This window comes from Cibotium barometz, chromosome 3, assembly GCF_041138505.1.
Source record: "Cibotium barometz isolate CiBa-2024 chromosome 3, ASM4113850v1, whole genome shotgun sequence".
In the NCBI taxonomy this organism is placed as follows: domain Eukaryota; kingdom Viridiplantae; phylum Streptophyta; class Polypodiopsida; order Cyatheales; family Cibotiaceae; genus Cibotium; species Cibotium barometz.
The window spans coordinates 29,137,259-29,157,865 of NC_141048.1; the positions used below are offsets into that span (position 1 = coordinate 29,137,259).

At 44.7% G+C, this 20,607-nt stretch overlaps 1 protein-coding gene across 2 annotated transcripts; it reads left to right on the top strand.

The window, feature by feature from the left end:
* Positions 1–3,220: 3,220 nt before the first annotated feature.
* Positions 3,221–20,072, top strand: LOC147639908 (DNA-directed RNA polymerase subunit beta). 2 transcript variants are annotated; one of them, XM_086775232.1, is made up of 4 exons: positions 3,221–3,580; positions 3,831–4,271; positions 19,238–19,359; positions 19,491–20,072. In XM_086775232.1, the coding sequence occupies exons 1-4, from the start codon at positions 3,363–3,365 to the stop codon at positions 19,901–19,903; spliced, it is 1,194 nt and encodes a 397-aa protein (XP_086631358.1). In that variant the 5' UTR covers positions 3,221–3,362; the 3' UTR covers positions 19,904–20,072. The 2 variants fall into 2 exon arrangements, with proteins under 2 accessions (XP_086631358.1, XP_086631360.1); XM_086775234.1 differs by having other exon boundaries at positions 3,222–3,580; positions 19,244–19,359.
* Positions 20,073–20,607: the final 535 nt, after the last annotated feature.

Sequence of the window (20,607 nt, forward strand, 5' to 3'; positions counted from 1 at the left end):
ATGACACATCGTGGGCAGTGGTGGTAACTCTTGGTTTCAAAGATGGTATCAAAGCCCCAATTCAAGGTCTCAGGCCACTTCTCTCCGTGTTCAATTAGAGGGGGTGGTGTTAGAGGTACAAATGTTGCATGGGTAATGGGGATTGCAAGATGGGTAAATTAATGCCAAGTAATCCGACATGCGAAGGTAGTGTGAAAGATGATGTTAGTCTTCATGGTGGATCATAGATGGGAATTAGAGCCATGGTGAAGGCAACATAAGCACTAAGCAAAAAGGTTAAGACTAATTACATAAGAGGTACGGAATGGTTGGAGTATCAAACCATATCCGAATTGGTTAATTTAAACCCTCAATTGTACCAAGATACAGTGATTAGCACTGATTAATCACTGATTAGCAAATTAATCCTCTGTTTTGTATGCAGAAAACATAGTATGCGGGGAGTCCAGATCTGAGGCCTTAGAGTTCAAATGAGCTTAAATCCTTTCAAGGCCATCAATAGCAATTAGTCTAGTAGAGGATTAAGCCAAGAAACACAAGATTTGGCCAAACATTGAATGCTTAATCTTTGTTTTACCAAAGTCACCTGCAGATTTGATGAAAAGCTTGGATCTCACTGTAGACTTGATCAAATCAAAATCTGTCTTCACCAGCTTATAGAGCACCCTTGAAATCCCCTAGGGCCAAGAGGATTAGAGCAATTTAATCTGGAGCAGCAAAAATATCAAATTTTCTTCTAAAAAATGCGCCTGCAGAATTGCAAATTTCGTGAGCTGTAGAGGGCGGTTTGTTGCGCCGATTTGCTTGGCTGGGAGGCTGGCTGTGCATGCCTAGAAGGACTTGCCCTAATGTTGCTCCTGGAGGGAGATTAAGCCCCTCCACTGGCTGGGGGTGCAGAGAGCTACTTGAAAACAACTAAAAAAGTGATTATTTCTTAATCATCTACTAATCCTAATTAGTTAGATAATGGGCTCATAAATTTGATGGATCTAGGCTAGGCTCTGATACCATGTTAAATTTGCAGCAATGTGATGAGCTATGGTGGATCAAATGCTAGAATCAACATCGTTAACAAAGAGATTAGATGATAATTAAGATGTGATTAGTGAGAAATTAACTGATAGCTTAATGTAGGCATGGATAATAAAAAACCAGCAAATTCTCATTAGGCCAATGCCTCAATTTATAGAGTTTACATCCAAGCATCTAATCCCACTAATTTCTCCTTGATTCACTCCACCTCTTTTGCTTGATTCTCTCCACCTCTTCCCATAATATCTCCACACCTCGTAAATCTCCTCATGCTACCCTTTATTCTCTCCCAGTAGATACTTCTCACCTTTTCACAGGTTCTCTCACATTTACAGATCCTCTTTTACAGCCTCTTGCCAAGGGCTTGTTCCCGCACACACCCTATTCACTTGTATATTTCAACAGTTATGAGGATTGGGGGTGTATGGTATGGGACATTCATGCCTTTGAGATGCAAACTAAATATAGACTATGAGGCAAGGTCGTGTGGTCTATATCTTGGGGATGGCTTATAGGTGGTGAGAGCCCACCTTTGTTCTTACGGTTTTGTTAAGATCATGAACTTGAATTGCTTCACAAATATACTTATGTGTGCGTAGATCTTGGGAATCACACTCAAGTAAGTGTGATTCTTGCTTTGAGGTGTTTCACATCATCCCTAACCCTACATATAAGGGACTAGGTGTAAGAGAGATGGTATTTCACATCATCCCTAACCCTACATAACTAGATGTAAGAGAGATGGTAGAGATCTTGGGAATCACACTCAAGTAAGTGCGATTCTTGCTTTGAGGTGTTTAACATCATCCCTAACCCTACATATAAGGGACTAGGTGTAAGAGAGATGGTATTTCACATCATCCCTAACCCTACATATAAGGGACTAGATGTAAGAGAGATGGTAAGTGATAACTCGGTGAATGCCATTGACAAAGTCATGAACTTGTCATCTTGGAGGGCATATGCATAGTTGAGCAATCAACTTAGCAACAATGGTTTTTGGGACTATAAGATGTTTATAAGAATGATCCACAAGCTTGCCATCACTTTTCCTACATAATTACACTTTTTTAAATATTATTAGTGAATGAGAGAATTAGAGATTACACTAAGGTAGAAGAGAGTTATGGGCCAAATACATATGTGAAGTGTCCTTAATATATCTTATTAGTTTATATATATGTTAAAATTTTATGGACTTTTACAAGCTTAAGCTTAATCTGACCCCTTATTGTTAATTCTTGCTCTGCTTTTATTGACTTGCAAGCTCCATGATGCTTGGGAGTTCTCTAGCTGTCATTTAAAATATTACTTATGGGTTTTGTGTTTGTGACGTTATATTGTGAAGCTATATGTTTATGTGTGGAAATCATGCAAATGATTTCTCAAGAGTGAAAGAGTAAACCCTCTTTCTCAAAGCGTCTATCTTGAGTGTTGTGAAGTATAAGATTAGTGAGTTGTGAGAGATTAGCTTGAGCGTAATAAAGAAATCGATTTCAAGAACTAAAGGAACTAAAGAGTGGGATTGTGAGCTTCCAAGTATGACTCTCATCAAGAGAGTAATCTCTTATTAGGTCTTCCATTGTGGTAGCATATGAAGGGATAATGCACTAGGACGCATTTCCCTAGAGATGGATGCTTGGAAGAGAGTATAGTAGTAGCAAAAAGAGCTTAACATGTGATACAACCTTAGTTACATGATTTCCACCCACCCTTCCATCTCCTCCTCCTCTCTCTCCCTCCTCCTCCACCCTTCCATCTCCTCCTCCTCTCTCTCCCTCCCTCCCTCCACTCGTTGAATGCCCTTTGAGGCCTTCTATAGAGAATTGTGAAACCTTAAATAGAAAGGATATGGGTGAATGCATGCAAATAGAAAGCATATGGGGGGTCATCATTTTCATTTCAATTATATACTAAAATGAAACCTTAGAAAAACACTTTTATTCTTGAAAATCTCACACAGAATATATTTAATGGAAATGCAGAAAACATCTTGGTGCCATATTCAATTGGCCCTTGCATGTAGAGATCAAAGCAATAGTTGATCCTAAAAGCAAAATCACATCCTTAATCCTTGTTTAATTAACCTTGGGAACGAAGCGTTCACATGGAGATGACACGACTCTTGTTGCGAGCCTTTTAGAGAGAGACCAAATATAAGGCCTGGCAAGGCGCTCAACGCCCCATTGAAGGGCGTCCTCAATGTGTGTAATGAAACGAGGCCAACTTTTTCGACAGTGCTGAGAATGAACAGTGAGGTCTACGGCAAATCCAGTTCATGAAAATCTTACAGATCTTTCAAAAGCCCGCCATTTTTGCAAGCGAGAGCTATGGCATCTAGTTTCTCAAGGTCATGGAAGGGGGGGCAGAAAGCAGGTGGAAAGCTGGGAACCGGCACGTGTTGTGCCTTCATACTGCTGCTTTTCTTGCTTTTGGGCTTTCTGCTAGAGTGGAATGAGCTGCTCTTCAAGCGAGGCTCAAGTGGGTCGCTTCTACAAAAGCAAGTGGCCAGCTCAGACTTTGGCATTCTGGGAGTTCCTTGGTGTAGGTACCTTCCCCTTCATTCCAAACTTTGCCTTCTGCCTTCTGCTTTTTTGTTTTGGCTTTTTCCGTTCAAATCGCGTTTGATGCAGCTGCCTCCCTTTTGCTTTTCATCTGTTTTGCACCTACTTTCCACTGTACTGCCCACCATGAAGCTCAGTAAGCTCTTGATGTGGGTGTCTCCCCTTGCTTTCATCTCTTAAAACCACATTCACACAATCGGCTGACAATACATTGTTTTCCCTGTTGTCTTGCAGGTCGAGAAATGGAAATAAGGTTGCTTGGACACGGGATGACCTTCTCCGGGGTATCGAAGACTTTGTGCCCATCTACAAAACCCGACCCATAAAGAACAACCGGTTTGGCATGGGCTTTGACCACTCATTTGGTCTCTGGTTCATGGCCAGATGGCTTCAACCAGATCTTATGATTGAAAGTGGGGCTTTCAAAGGCCACTCAACTTGGGTTTTAAGGCAGGCCATGCCTCATAAGCCAATCATTTCCATAACACCCCGCCACCCGGAGAAGTACTTACAGAAGGGGCCCGCTTATGTCGATGCCAACTGCAAATACTATGCTGGTAAAAGCTTCATAGATTTTGGAAGCATAAAGTGGCAAGGCGTGATGGAAGAGTATGGCATCAAAGATTACTCAAAAGTTTTCCTGTTCTTTGATGATCACCAGAATGAATTGAGAAGGTGCGATATTTTGCATTGGCTTCAACTTGTGAAATATAACTAGTTATCGTCTTTCTTTTGCTTCCATTATCAGAAAGACAGACAGCATGTTGTTTCAGCTTTTGTTTAATAGATAGACTCTAGGTATAGTTCTATCCTTTGTGGAAAGTTGATGGGACCACTTTTTTTATTATAAGGTGGAATGTATGCATTCAGTTGTGCATGTTACAAGAGAAAACAGCTGTATTAAAGCCAAACAGTTTTGTATTTAGGTGGAATGTATGCATTCAGTTGTGCATGTTACAAGAGAAAACAGCTGTATTCACAAACATAGATGGGTGTGCCCTTCAGATCTCTCCCCCACTAAGACTGCAGCTGTCCTCAAATGTATAGCTTCCAGATGGGAACTGAAAAAAAAAAAGAATTGATACGCACAAGTCTCCTCTTACACAATTACATGTGGAAGAAGCTTAAGGAACCTTTTACTTGATAAGCAGAGATCATTCACAAACTGAAGAGATAAAGATAGAAGAGTACAGTACACAGGATTGGGTCCCAATAACCCTCACAAATGCTCCCCAGCCATAGGTTTATTGTTGGACGAAGATACGGACTGACTTGTAGGGCTGTAAGTCCATAATGAACTGTCTAAGATGATGTGCAGAATGCCGGTGTCAGGGGCTGATTGCTGGCCCTGTTGGGATTTCAGAGTTGGTGTGAACACCCTCTAGAGGTGTGAACAGCCCTTATTAAGCCCTAGGTCAAAAGATGAGCTTGATGCCTATAAAAGCATGTACTTGGGAGGTTCTTATAACAATATCATTTGAGTTGTGCAACATCTCTCTCGTGGTTTATCACATCTCTCTCTCTCCACCATTATCATGGATTGAGTTTCCTGTCTCTTCTTGTACCCCCATCTCTCCTACACAATCACATCATGGAAATCTTCCACCCTCCATAGCTTGAAGATCTTGTGGATACCAACATGGTATCAGAGCTTGTTCATCATGCTGTTTTTTTGATTTCTGCATTTTAGGGTTTTGTCTCGCTCTCTGAAGCCAACCGATCTGCACTGTGTTGTCTCTTGCAATAAACTGCTGATCTCTCCAAGGCCTCATGCGTCCAAGGCGCCTGCGGTGGCTGAACTTTAGTGAAAATCCAGACTCTCCCAGATCTTCTCTATCCTTCTACATATCTCAGAGTCCTGAATGAGGCTGTCTAGGATACGGGTGCTCAAATGTTTGTCTTGCCTCTAGGAATAGAATGACGAGTGCATGATCGAAGAAAGTAGTGCTTGCCAGAATACTAATCATGCCACCACGTCCATAGGCCCACTCGTCTATATCCCTAGCTCACATTTTATGATCATAGGAGCCTTGGACATATTCAAAAAGTGTGTTGCTCCCACTCAATGTTTGGGGTAAACTTGTGAAACCACTCGATACCTAAGATAATGTATGCGCCTACAAAAGGAGCAACCATAAAATCTCGCACAAATTATGTGCCCTAAATGACTAACTTAGCACAATGAGCTTCAAACTTGATGCTCGAGGTCATGTCTAAGGTAAATCCCTCCACTTGCTTATCCACTGAAGTCAAAGGAAAATGAGCTTGGCGAGCGGCTTGTTCCACTCCTACGTCCTCTAAACTGTCGCTATCAAATAGGACGATGACTCTCTAGCCACCTATATAGCCAAATGTCTTGAGCAAGTCATTTCGTTCATACTCCTAGGCATAGTTGCTCTTATGTTTATATTCGAGATCTTGATTGACAATGGCGCCAACTGTAGGATTGGGAGCTAGAGAACTAGAGACAACGTGGGGGGTTGTTGTGGGAGGCTGGCTCACCACAGAAGCTGTCGAGGCTAGAGTGGTGGTGGTCTATGGAGGGGTCTTCCTAGAGCATGCTCTAGAAGTATGTCCTTTTGTATGACAAAAGAAACATCACTCCTTCTCCTTATATTAGTCGTGCTCCTTGAGGCCCAGCTTACCATGTGTCTTGCTGGCCCGAGCCTTCTGGTCTAGAGTAAGATGAGGTGCATTGTTCGAGTTCTTGCAGCCAGAGGCTCGTAGGGTAGACCCTGATTAGTTATAGTTCTAGCCCTTGCCATTGGCAACTGCTGCCTTGGCTACTCTAGGCTAGGAGGTCTTCAGTTTTCCACCGTTGTATTTCATCTTGGTAATTTGCACAAGCGAAAGTGCCCAATCAAAAGTCTGTGACTCAAACATACGCACATTCCATTGGATCTGCGTGTCTAAACCATAAAGGAATTGTCCTTTCTTGTCCTCTTCTGATTTTTGCAACTATAAAGCCAAGTCAATGACTTATTGGCAAATCGGAGGATTGTCTATGCATTCTGGTGCAATCCCTAGTACTCATCCTCGAGCCGCTCAAGATAGTGAGGCGGTAGAAACTGCTTCTTGAGGTCCATGACAAACTAGTCCCATCCATAGGCAGCAACCCCAAAGTGGGAATTTGCCTGGGCCCAATGTCTCCACCAAGAGATAGCTTCCCCTTCTATGTAGGGGCTAGCTAATACAACTTTTTTCACATCTGACTTCCTACCACCAGCAAAATAAGTCTCAAATTGATGAATCCATGAGTACGGAGTTGTGGGGTCAACTTTACCATTATAGTTACTAAAATTCACCCTTTCATGAAGGCGAGTCGAGGAAGTTGCCGGTATCGTCCTTGCGTGTCTAAACCATAAAGGAATTGTCCTTTCTTGTCCTCTTCTGATTTTTGCAACTATAAAGCCAAGTCAGTGACTTATTGGCAAATCGGAGGATTGTCTACGCATTCTGGTGCAATCCCCAGTACTCATCCTCGAGCCGCTCAAGATAGTGAGGCGGTAGAAACTGCTTCTTGAGGTCCATGACAAACTAGTCCCATTCATAGGCAGCAACCCCAAAGTGGGAATTTGCCTGGGCCCAATGTCTCCACCAAGAGATAGCTTCCCCTTCTATGTAGGGGCTAGAGGTTTCAGTAGATACATTCATGTAGGAGCATGTAGAAGTCAGCCTAGCATTAGGTCTTGCATCAGAAGCATTTACAGCATAAGCATGTAGCATGGGCCAGCCCATAAGGCAGCCCATAATGGGCTATGCCTTGGGTTTGGTGTCTAAAACACCATCAGTGCATCAAGCATCCAGTCGGCAGCCTATATAGGGCCTCAAACAGCCACTCAGCCAGCATTAGACAGTCGGGTAGTAGTTTGGACACCTGTGAAAACATTGCATTTAATGCTATTTAATAGCTTTTTCTCTTGTCCAAAACAGGCCGACAGCCTTTGAAGCAAACCGACCAATAGGTAATGTCCCTATATAAACATGGGCTCACTCCTTGCATAAATTATCAATCATCATTTCAGTCTTCAAGCATTCAAGAGCAGAAATGTGTGCCTAGAGCCTCCGGCTTCTTGTGCAAACATCAAGCATTCAGCATTTCGTTGTGCTACAGTCCCCAAGGCCTCAATGAAGATCGTCTTCAGCATTCAGCGAGCATATGTGCATCCCTCAGCAGTTCTAGGCTTGCATAGTGGTCATTGAAGAGATATTCAACATGTCTTGGACTGCATATAGTTCAGCCTACATTCGGTCTTCCTTGTCCTTGCGTTGGGTAGTCCTTAGTCATCATTCATTATCATTGTACAAAGTTCTCCTAAAAATACAAGCAAATACTCCTACTTCAGGGGGGGCCTTCAGTGCGTAATTGGGACCCAATCTGGTGTCGACTCTCATCTTCTCTCTCTCCACTGATCTCTCTCAAAGAAAAGGATTGCATAAACTCACGAGTTTAAAGAAGGCTTTGTTGTGTGTTACGACGATCAACCTATTGCATGCTACATTGGTATCAGAGCTACAGGTTGTGACCCAACTTAGCTACCAAAAGTGAGCATTTCGTGGATGGTATGATTGTGGTCAGGAAAAACTACCTACGCCTCCACAATGTCAAGTGTAACATGCGGAAGCTCTGGGTAGTCTTCTTGCAGCCCTAAACACTCTTGGAAACCTTCTGATGCAAAAACGCACCATCTGATGCAAAAACGCAGGTAGAGAGAGAGTGAGAAGTGCTGGAAATTCAGTATATACTATGGTACAAAAAGGGTACATATCTGCAGCCCTTGGCTGCCTTCTTGAAAAGGTGGTAAAACACCCAAAATTCTGCCCTAGACTAGGACTCCTAATGACTCAAACCCCTAGTGGGCTGAATGAATAAAACCTTGAGCAAGAGGGACTATTTATAGCCCTTGGACTACATGGGGAATTGGCCGACTGCTGGTCGGCCAGTTCATACTTCATTAATGCCTTTTTTAAGCACAGCCGACTGGATATCCTCCTGCGCATGCTGCTGCCCCCTTATCTGCTGGTTCAGCCGACCATGTTATGGGCAGCCGACACCTCCTGTCCTGCAGCCGACTCACTTCTGCAGCCAGCCGACTGCACTTATCTGGATCATGCGCTTCAGCTGTCTGCTGCCTTCCATGATCCCACTTGTCCTGCTCCACGTCCACTTCAGATGATACACCTGAAGCTCTGATCATTCTGGTTCTACCTATCTTCTACTGGTTCATGGTCTTTATCTGTTTGCCTCTTCTGGACCTAGTCCTGAGAATGTCCATGGCATCTGTGATGCACATGACATCCCCCTCTGCGAAACTTGATGACGGGAATCCAACCTGCTCTTGGATGACTGTCATCATCCCAATCCTGTCCCGAAGTCCCTCTGCATCATCCATCCCTGGCAAACCCTTTTCTCTGAAAACCCGGCCTGTTCTCCAAACCACTCTGTCTCTGATGAAGATCTATGCATCTGGTCTTCCTCTAGTCCACAATCCATTCCTGCCCTGACTCTGAACACAGTCTTGGTCTTCATTCCTGGAACTGAGTCTGGCACTCTCACATCACCCTTGGAGGATCAACCTCCCTTGGGACCGTTACCTGAGAACCTATCTGGCTCACGGAACTGCCATCCCCATTTGGCACTGTGGAACACCACCAACAAACCTCCTGGGAGTTCTTCTCGATCTGTGTTCCCGCCTTGGGCTTCGAATCCGTGTACTTTCCTGTACCTTGGACCTGTACACCATCATATGGGACTGAATCAGTGTTTAGCTTGGCTGAGCCTGATGCTCTGATACCAATGTAACATGCGGAAGCTCTAGGTAGTCTTCTTTCAGCCCTAAACACTCTTGGAAACCTTCTAATGCAAAAACGCACCATTTGATGCAAAAACGCAAGTAGAGAGAGAGTAGAGAGAGAGTGTGAGAAGTGCTGGAAATTCAGTATATACTATGGTACAAAAAGGGTACATATCTGCAGCCCTTGGCTGCCTTCTTGAAAAGGTGGTAAAACACCCAAAATTCTGCCCTAGACTAGGACTCCTAATGACTCAAACCCCTAGTGGGCTGAATGAATAAAACCTTGAGCAAGAGGGGCTATTTATAGCCCTTGGACTACATGGGGAGCTGGCCGACTGCTGATCGGCCAGTTCATACTTCATTAATGCCTTTTTTAAGCACAGCCGACTGGATATCCTCCTGTGCATGCTGCTGCCCCCTTATCTGCTGGTTCAGCCGACCATGTTATGGGCAGCCGACACCTCCTGTCCTGCAGCCGACTCACTTCTGCAGCCAGCCGACTGCACTTATCTGGATCATGCGCTTCAGCTGTCTGCTGCCTTCCATGATCCCACTTGTCCTGCTCCACGTCCACTTCAGATGATACACCTGAAGCTCTGATCATTCTGGTTCTACCTATCTTCTACTGGTTCATGGTCTTTATCTGTTTGCATCTTCTGGACCTAGTCCTGAGAATGTCCATGGCATCTGTGATGCACATGACATCAAGAGAGACTTCTTCAAAAAGCCACAAAGAAGACATGGAAAGAGAGATCAAGAAAGAAGACACCACCACAAAAAGTTAAAACGCTTCCGCAATTCAGTGAAGATTTCGTAAAAGCAATCTTGGAACAAAACAGATTGCTTAGGCAACAAATTGAGGCTAAAGAAGAAGAGGAAGAAGAAAAAGCCAAAGAAAAAAAAGGCTAAAGAGGAGGTTGAAAAATCCAAAGAAGCTGTTGAAAACCAAAAGAACTCTCAGAACTTGAAAGATTGTTCCTCATCATGGAGCAACAAAGAAAAAAGAATCAGCCAAAAAGGCTAAAGAACGAAGGGCCAAAGAAGCCCGACGTGATGATGAAGGAAGGGTTGAGGACGCCAAACTCCAGGCTGAAGAAGACCAACAACAGGCAGACCAAGTAGCCCGAGAACACCAACAAAGACTTGATCAAGACGGTATGCATCTCCAGAACCAATAATTTTGATAACATCTATTCAAGCACACATGTTGTTAATTCTCCCTACCCTGACGCAACAAGGTCTAAGTTCCTCCACCACCATACAAGCTCAACCAAATTTTAGTAAGTATGATGGTAAGCATGATCATGGTGCAGTTATGCAATTTATTCATCAAATTGTGGCATACTTTTCTTTGGCTAAGCTTCCAAATCCTCAAGATTGAGCCAACTTGGTAGCGCCTCACCTCTCCGGCGAAGCAATGACCTGGTGGCAACATTGGTCTAGTGCGGAATTCAATTTGCAACTCATGTAAACAATGGGATGTCCTTCGTGCAAAATCTCACCAGTGACACGTTACTCGCATCAGTGACTATCTCAAAAGCATCATTCCATGAGGCTAACTTCAAACGCGACGCCTCAATGAGGGCATGCTTGAGTGCTTGGAAGGCCTTAAGGGCAGACAAGGCCATTTATAACTTTTGCCTTCGAGCCTTGACTCCTTTTAGCAAGTCCGTAAGGACTATCGAAGTGTGTGCAAATTGTCTGTGTGGGATTAGTAAGCTACACAAATCCCAATGAAGGAGCACACATCAAAAGGTGTGTGTGACATGCGAGGGATTGATCGTAGTAAAACAACCTTAGGCTTAGCTAGTTACTACATTGCACTTAATTATACTTAAGAGATAGACAATGGTGTCAATGCAATGCAATGTAGCTATAAAAAATGAATGGTTACAATGAAGATCTATGTCTATCCTAGATGAATATCTATCTCGGGAAGAGAGAGATAAGCTGAATGCTGATGCTGACTGAATGTTCCCTTCTCCAATGCTGAGGTCCACCCTGGAATGTTGGTTTTCCTCTATGTAGGAAGCAAGAGATGAACTGTATGCTATCTGAATGCTGTCTACTGACTGTAGGCTGACCGTGTGGCTGATCCCCTTTGCTCCATAGGCTGGAAACGATGAGGAGACTAGAGATCCTGAGATATCCCTAGCATGAATGATGCGTTACTTTATATATTGATTTATGCTGTTGGTCAGCTGATGTAGATGCTATCGGCTGCTGCTAATATGCCCACAACTGATGTAGATGCTGTAGGCTGCTGCTAATATGCCCACGACTGAGGTAGATGCTGAGTCAGCTGATGAAGGGCATGGTCAATTGCTGGTCTTGGCAGGGCCGACTAGACACCTAAGCCACCAAAGGATTGGTCAACTGGGATGCCGAGTGCTTAGGATGCTTATGCCAATGATCTATGCTTGGGTACATGTGTTAACTGCTATAAATGCCTGGATAATGCTTGAATGCCTTTGCTTAATGCGAAGAATGCTTTGCTAAATGTTTATGAATGCCTACAATGCCATGTCAGTTGTACACCAATAGGGTGTGCACGTGACATTCCCCTCTGCTAGACTGTTGCTGGGTGGTACACCTACTTCTCCACTGTGGAAACTACATGGTAAATGCTGCTAAATCCACTTGGAAATACCTGAGTCACCACTGACCTGTCTGTGGAATCCTTTCACACACCATCTCTGTCGTTCTTGAACCTTTGAACCTCCTGAGGCAATGTTGGAGCCACTTCCATCTTCTTATGTGGAAGAGAACCCCCTGCTGCCAGTTGAAGCCCAAAACTCCATTTACTCCTTTGATGATGGATGTCATTCTTCCCTAGAAAACTCATGGGTAAAACTTGTATGCCTTGCAGATGCAAGATGCTAGACTGTCCTGCTAGGATGACTACTATGCTGATGCAAGCCATGTGCAACCCTATATGCTATGCAAGAATGCAGATGGATGGGTTACTGATGCATGCCTTAGGGAAAAACCCTAAGGATGGGCTGCAAGATCTTGAGAATTGGATTTAACTGAGCGGAAGCGACTAACGTGTTGGCTTACTAAATGACTTAAGGAATGAACATGAACTAAGGCAACTTACCCTATAAAGCTCTGATACCAATGTGACATGCGAGGGATTGATCGTAGTAAAACAACCTTAGGCTTAACTAAATTGCACTTAATTATATTTAAGAGATAGACAATGGTGTCAATGCAATGCAATGTAGTTATATTAAATGAATGGTTACAATGAAGATCTATGAATAGATCTATGTCTGTCCTAAATGAATATCTATCTCAGGAAGAGAGAGAAAGATGCCAGCATTAGTCGTAAATGAATATCTTGTTAGAAGTCATCTCCTGTCTTTACCAGACACCAGGGCCTCTGTTGTGGGTGTGCCCGCCCTTTGTAGGTGTTTTCTCATTTTTCCTCACTCCCCGTATTTTTTCCCCGTTTCTCCCTATTTTTCCATGGTATGGGTGGCTGCCCTATGATGGCAGGATGACCCAGTAGCTGGCCAACTGCACTAGTATGCACGTGTTTATTTCTGGGAGCTGGCCGACTGGGTTGCACAGTTTGTGGACCTCTCTTGTGCTGGCTGACTGGATGACACCAGTCGTGAGGCTGTCGGCAGCTTTTGCACAGGCCGACTGGGTACTTGGGGCCATATAAAATGGCCCCATGGCCCCCATTCCATTGTATCTTGTATCACTTCGGGATCTTGTGTATATAGAGCAGAGTTACACGCCTCTCTCTCTCCTTCTCTTGTGCTGTCTATTTTCTGCACTCTACTTGCTCTTGTGGTCTCAGATTTGGTTATCATCTCCGTTGCGTATTTTGACATGGTATCAGAGCCCTAGGCTCTTGATAGATCTTGGGAGTTTTCTGAGCAAGAGGGGGACTATTGCGTTGCTGATTGGTGGATTGTTCGGGAAGAGAAGAAGCAAGAGGACGGCGGGCTGAGTTGCTGGACAGCCACTTGTAAGTGTAAGTTTTTTTCCCCACCCACCCACCCTTTCCAGTTACATCCCCGCAATGGCAGATTTGTTAGAGATGGCTGAGAAGCATGTGAAGATCCCAACACTCCCCACGTTCTCGGTGAACCGTCAATTGGTCGGGAACAATTACGGCATATGGAAGGTTATGATGGAGTCTGTGGTGGAGTCATATGACCTTCCTGATTTCATCGTTGTCGGGGTTCCACGGCCGGAAGCAGAGGAAGGGGAGTTACAGTCAACCAGAAAGGACCGTGAGGCACAGGCACAGATGTGGGATCGTGTCAACGCCAGGGTCCGTTCATTTTTCTTCCTCAACTGCACACCGCAAGTAATCAATCACGTAAAGCATATGATGCTGGCCAAAGGCATATGGTAGCACTTGGCTTCTCTTTATAATAAGGTATCGCCCATGAAGAGGATTTTCTTGGACGTACAGATGCGGGTTATGAACCCTGCAATGTCGTCGACGATACGGGAGCATATTAACAAGCTGCAGACCCTTAAGCAAGAAGTGCTCCAGGCTGGGAAGGAGATATCAACAGAAGATATGGCCATTACTTTGCTTTCCCACTTGCCTTCTCAGTATTCCGCTCTCTACTCCGCTTTGATCACTAGTGGCAAGCTCAGCACCATTACATGGGAGGAGCTTGTGCCCATGGTCTTGGACCAAGAGGAACGATTCACGAACCCTCCTCACAGCGGAGGTTCGGGCTGAGCCTTCATCCCACACACTTTGAGCATCATGGAAATGCTATCTCAAACTAAGTTTCCACCCACTTATTCACGCCCTTTGTTTGGGCCTTTGATCTCAGGATGGTAGCGATGCTTGGCATCAACTTGGTTTGCATGATCTCAAACAAATTGTTTGCAAAATGAACTCATCATGCATTTGGCATTCTTGATCACTTACAATATGTTATGGTACACCATGTAACTTCAAGGTAGGATCCCAAAATTGCCTCGCAAAAACGATAGATGTCGTATCCTTGACCTTTGTAGAGATGAAATGTGCCACCCTTGTCAACCTATCCACCACAACATGTAAGCTATCGCAACCTTTCTTTGTGTGTGTGGAAGACCCATATAGTGAAATCCATAGAAATACGAATCCACTGCATACATACATCTTGCGGGACAGAAGCATGTAATTTCCTCACGTTCCTCTCAATTAGAAGCTCTTATCTTATCAAAGGTGTTGAAATTCCCAACTGCCCCATCGTTGTGCTGAAGAATGCATTTCTTAGATCAGCCTTTGCTTTTAATTTTTGATGATGCCTATAGGCACCATGTAGACTCTATAGATCTTTGTAGCCAGAAGCGAGGCAACTCTTTTCTAAGAACCGTGTTGTAATTCCTGCACCATTCGTGGCACCTCCTTATTTAACGTATATTCCTCTTGAATTTCCAGAACTCAATCTTTGTGTACTTGGGAAATAGTCGATAGCGAACATTTAAGCATCGGCCCCACCACATTATTCTTGCTCTTTATATAGGCAATCTCAAAATCGTAATTTTGCAAAAGCCTGGCACAGATCGAGAGAAACTGAAGGCCGAGAGGTTCTGCAATGATTGTGGCAAGAAAGGCCACTATTGGAGGAAGTGTCCTAAGCGGATTGGGAAGAGTGTTGATTCTTCAGTCTCAGGTGCAAAGACTCCAGCATTTGTGCACTTAGAGATGATGGACTCAGATGCTTCATCGTCTTCGAGCGAGGAGGCAGTTGGCTTCACCGCAAAGGATACCCGGGAGTGGATTCTTGATAGTGGTGCTTCCAGGCACATGACTCTTTCTCGAGACTTCTTTCTGGATCTGAAACGGCAGTCAGGTCGCATATTCATTGGCGACAACTCCACCATTCCGATACACAATGAGGGCCGGATGGAGATTATTCTCGACGGCAAGGGGGGTAAGCATTCCTCCCGTATTTTTTTACGTCCCTGCTCTTGGTTTTCATCTTATGTCAGTGCATGAAGTATGCAAGATTGGCTTTCGGGTGGAATTTGAGGAGCATTCAGTTGCTCTACGGGACCGTGAGACTGGCCAGGTTGTTTGGGAAGGCGGTGTGGAGAATGGTATCTACAAGCTCTCTGCACTCTCCTCATTGACAGGTTCTCAGGTCGGAGATCTGTGGCACTTTCGTTTTGACCACTTAAATGTGGATGCACTGCGGCGAGCTTTCCGGGACTAGATGGTGGTTGGCTTGCCAGATGTTGGCAGCAAGCAAGGATGTTGCAGTTCTTGCATACGTGGTAAGTAGCACAGGGAATCCTTTCTGAAGCAGGCTTCTTGGCAGGCTTCAAAACCATTGGAGTTGATTCACATTGACTTGTCTGGACCTCAGCAGACACCATCATTGGGAAGATCTCTCTATTTCATGCTGCTTGTTGATGACTGTACCAGATTCACGTGGGTCTACTTTCTTTCACAGAAGGACCAAGCTTTTGCACGGTTCAAGGATTGGTGCGTGATGGTGGAAAAAGAGTGTGGATTGCAGGTAAAGACTCTCAGGGCTGACAAAGGAGGTGAATGGAGTTGTAGAACGCAAGATCAGATTTTGTGCAGATCAGGAACTAGCCAATACAGGATCGCCTTCAGAGAATGGAGTTGTAGAACGCAAAAACAGGACTATGGTGGAGATGGCGAGGACCATGCTGGAGCATTGTGATCTTCCTCGTCCACTTTGGAGAGAGGTTGTGGCAACGGCTGTCCATACCCTCAACCGGTCTCCAACGACTTCAGTACGTAATATGACTCCGTTTGAGGCATACTTTGGCAGGAAACCTGATGTCTCTCCCTTCCGTGTTTTTGGGAGCGATGCGTACGTACATATTCCGAAGAAGCAGAGGGGGAAGCTTGACTCCAAATCCCGTAAGCTTATATTTGTGGCGTATAATTCTCTTTCCAAGGGGTACAGATTGTATGATCCAGAGAGGAATGAGATTGTTGTCAGCTGGGATGTGGTCTTTGATGAGCATGTTCCAGTATCCACTGTCGAGGAGCCGCCACTTCTTGGAGATCCAAAGGAGTCTGATGATGATTCCCAGACCATTGTTCCAGTTGGTCAACCACAGTCAGTACAGGAGGTTGAGCCCGCAGCTGGAGTAGAGTCCCCGCAGTAGCAGGAGGCTCCAAGATCTGTTCGAGTACCCAGGTGGTTGATGGACACCCTTCGGGAGTCAGGTGTCATGGAGCTACTCTCCGAGGGGACCACAGAGGATGGCCCTCGAAGATCGCACAGAGTCCGTGACAAAAGCAATACAGCGGAGCTTCTTTAGGTAAACTATGCTTTGATGTCTCGTATCATGCGGGGCAAGGAGCCCACTTTCGTTAAGGAAGCCCTTTCGCAGGATACTTGGAGGAAAGCAAGCAAGTGGAACTTGATGCCATCGAGAAGAACAACACATGGGAGTTGGTACCGAGGCCGTCGAAACGGTCAGTCATTGGTGTCAAATGGGTCTTTAAGACCAAATATGCGTCAGATGGGTCGGTGGACAAACACAAAGCCAAACTCGTGGCTAAAGGTTAGGCTCAGCAACCAGGCATCGACTACGAGGATACCTTTGCACCGACAGCAAAGATGACCACGATTCGGACCGTTCTTGCCCTTGCTTCTTCTCAGAGGTGGCCTTTGTATCAAATGGATGTAAAATCTGCGTTCCTTAATGGTGACCTACAGGAGGAGGTGTATGTTGAGCAACCTCCAGGCTTTGTTGTTCCAGGATCAGAAGGGATGATTTACAGGTTACGTAAGGCCTTGAATAGTCTTAAACAGGCTCCCAGGGCTTGGAATAAGAAGATTGATTCCTTCTTTGTTCGGACTAGTTTTCAGAGATCGGTTGCAGATCCCAACCTATATCTATTTCGGGAATGTGGCATGGTTACGATTATCATCCTTTATGTCGATGATCTCATTCTCACCGGCAGTCATGTGGAGCACATTAGCGTGACGAAGGCTGCCTTGTCACAGGAGTTTGAGATGACGGACCTAGGCTTACTCCACTTCTTTTTGGGATTGGAGATCCGGCAGACCCAGAGGGGGTTTTTCGTCTCTCAGCAGCGGTATGTTCATGAGTTGCTTGAGGCCTTTGGGATGGAGAAGTGCAAGTCTATTACCTCGCCGATGGACCCAAATACAAAGTTAACTGTTAATGATCCTTGTGAGCGAGTTGATGCCTCGCAGCATCGGAAGTTGGTTGGTTCATTGATCTGGTTGCTGAACACTAGATTGGACTTGAGCTTGTCCGTGGGGCTATTGAGCTCTTTTATGCAGACACCATTGAAGTCTCATTGGGACGCAGGATTGCGGATCTTGCGGTATCTGCAGAATACGAAGGATCTAGGACTCTTCTACACAAGAGGGGATGGAGTCAGACTCCAAGGTTGGAGTGACTCAGATTGGGGAGGAGATCCAGAAACGAGGAGATCTACTTCAGGTTACAATTTTACCCTCGGCTCAGGAGCAGTTTCTTGGAGCAGTAAGAGGCAGCCAACTATTGCCCTATCTTCGACAGAGGCAGAGTACCGGGCTGCTTGTGGTGCTGCTTGCGAGGTTGTGTGGCTTCGAAGGCTGCTAGGCGAGATTGGGTTTCCATAGAAGGAGCCCACAGTCATCCAGTGTGATAACCAGAGTTGTATAGCTATTGCTCGGAACCCGGTCTTCCATGCCCGGACCAAGCACATAGAGATACAGTATCACTTTGTACGTGAGAAGATCTTGGCTGGTGACATCTTGCTACTTTATTGTTCGATGGAGGACAATGCGACGGACCTCTTCACGAAGTCTCTACCTCAGGCTATGCTCAGGGGGCACTCTAGCTCCCTAGGGTTGGTTTCACAGCCAGGAGCTAAGAGGGGGTACATGGTGTGGAAACTACATGGTAAATGCTGCTAAATCCACTTGGAAATACCTGAGTCACCACCACTGACCTATTTGTGGAATCCTTTCACACACCATCTCTGTCGTTCCCGAACCTCTGAACCTCTTGAGGCAATGTTGGAGCCACTTCCATCTTCTTATGTGGAAGAGAACCCCCTGCTGCCAGTTGAAGCCCAAAACTTCATTTACTCCTTTGATGATGGATGTCATTCTTCCCCAGAAAACTCATGGGTAAAACTTGTATGCCTTGCAGATGCAAGATGCTAGACTGTCCTGCTAGGATGACTACTATGAAGCTGAAGGGCAAGGATTGTGCCCACGAAGGCCTTGGTCAGGTCGCAAAGGATAAGCCCAATTCTAGTGGCAATGTCATCCCACTTACATCAAAAGGCAGATCTGGAGGATTTTTCACAGCCATAGGGAGAGTTGGCCAAAGAATTTTTCCTTTCTTTAGCTACAGAGGTGATTTCTTCACAGGTGGCACCACACAGAGACATGTCAGTGGATGTCTTCACCATTGGACATTGTGCCAGAAAACGAGGTTTCATGGGAGAGCTTTGGAGGAGGGAGTGTTTTCTTCATTGTATCGCAGGTTGTGCTTTAAGGTTTCCATAGGGAGTATTAGTTGGAGCATGTTCCACAAGGAGGTGTCCGTAGGGAGGACTAAGCCACCTTTTGGTTGTTATTCTGTGGGCTGCTGTTCCCACACTTCTGGTCTTTGTTTGCTTCCTTGCTCATTATGTTCCTTGCCTCACACTCTTAGACCAGTTGGTTACCTCAGGGTGGTGCATTCCTATCCTTGATTGTGCATCCTAAAACAGTTGGAAGACAAAATGTAATTGCTTTGGACACTGCAAGAGATGGACAAGGCTGTAGCTTGTTCTTCTTGTTGTTTTGTATGTGAGGTTTATTGGCCTGTCCTGATGGAGCTGGTATGGCTATGGGATATCTCAATTTCAAATGTTTTGTGAAGGTGCAGATTTCAGCAGGCATTGCAGGCAGGCTTTCAACACTTGGTGTTTGAGGATAATTATGATACTGGTACTGGTGATCACTACTCGTTTCGCCAGATTTGTGACCAGCCTCATATAAAAGGTAGTATAATTAACGCTCTTCCTCATGATGATAGGAAATGGTTTCAAAACTGGATTTTTGATGATACGTTCAACACATGTAATAAGGCATGCTAAGATGAACTTCTTGGTTTTGTACATCCATGTGAATAGGTGGGGGGCATAGTTGCTCCAAGGACAGCGATGAAGCTCGGGTGAGGATGGCTAGAAGAGAGCTGTGGGAGAAGGCAGTGGATGTGCATGAGTTATGTGGACCTGGTGATGCATGGTGGGGTGTGAAGGGGCAAATGAGGGACAACTTCAACCATAGCTTTGTGCATATCACCCAAAAGGAGCATCTTGAAAATTCCAAGCAAGTAGAGTCTGTCTTAGGCCTTTATTGGGAATTGCCACCTGTGGCTGCCCCTTCATTAACTCACCAGAGTAGGTATGATCCTGCACGCACGACCAATCCCATTATCACAGATGATGAGAAAAAACTGTTTGTGCAGCTGGGGCTAAATAGCTTAGAGAAGGGCCTCTTCAATGGCTACACACAAATGGTTTATTTGAGGGTTTCTCAATAGTCTTAGGAGTTTTGTTCTTCTCTTTGAGGGGTGTGGTTCATGTGGTTTAGACTTTGTATGGTGTTACGCAATGCTTTGTTTCTGTACCCAATGACTTAGCAGGAAGTTGTTCATGTTTTCCATTTTTTACACATGGTTATGTAAAATGGCAAATCTTTGTAGTTTGTACTTCACAGCTTTGGAATGATGAGTAGCATGTAAAGCAACTGGGCTACACTTTTAGTGATCCTTTGTCTCTCTATGAAGTGGGTACTAGCAAGAGGATGTTTGGGCCCATGAAGGATCTCAAGGGCTTGCTATGATATGAAGCATTTGCCATGGATGGATTTGCCTATCTTCTTGTAGTGGGTACTCAACCATTTTTGAGTTCAGATGTAGAAGTAAATGATAGGAGAAATCGGAGAAATCTCAATGGAAATCTATGTTGTGAGCATAATGTAAAGACAAAGGCCTATCCAAGCTGCAAATAAGTATCAAGATTTACGAGCTCCTAGTGATGGTGATGGTGATGCAAATGCTATGCACCATTTGTCCTTTTTGTTATACATCCTATTTTGCACTTGCCATACTGTGTACTTCAAGGCTACCCAACTTAGTGCAATAAAAGTATTGTATTGTATTGTATTTGCAGCCACTTGAGATAATTATGCAACCGTTATTTAACTAAGAGGCCAGTAAATTAAATTTTTAAAAAGTGCAAGTTT

Excerpts from the sequence above, each read along its gene's own strand:
- LOC147639908 (XM_086775232.1), top strand. The coding sequence starts at position 3,363 with ATGGCATCTAGTTTCTCAAGGTCATGGAAGGGGGGGCAGAAAGCAGGT. Across the intron at positions 3,581-3,830 it reads CTGGGAGTTCCTTGGTGTAG|GTCGAGAAATGGAAATAAGG; the intron begins GTACCTTCCCCT and ends GTTGTCTTGCAG. Across the intron at positions 19,360-19,490 it reads TGACCAGCCTCATATAAAAG|GTGGGGGGCATAGTTGCTCC; the intron begins GTAGTATAATTA and ends CCATGTGAATAG.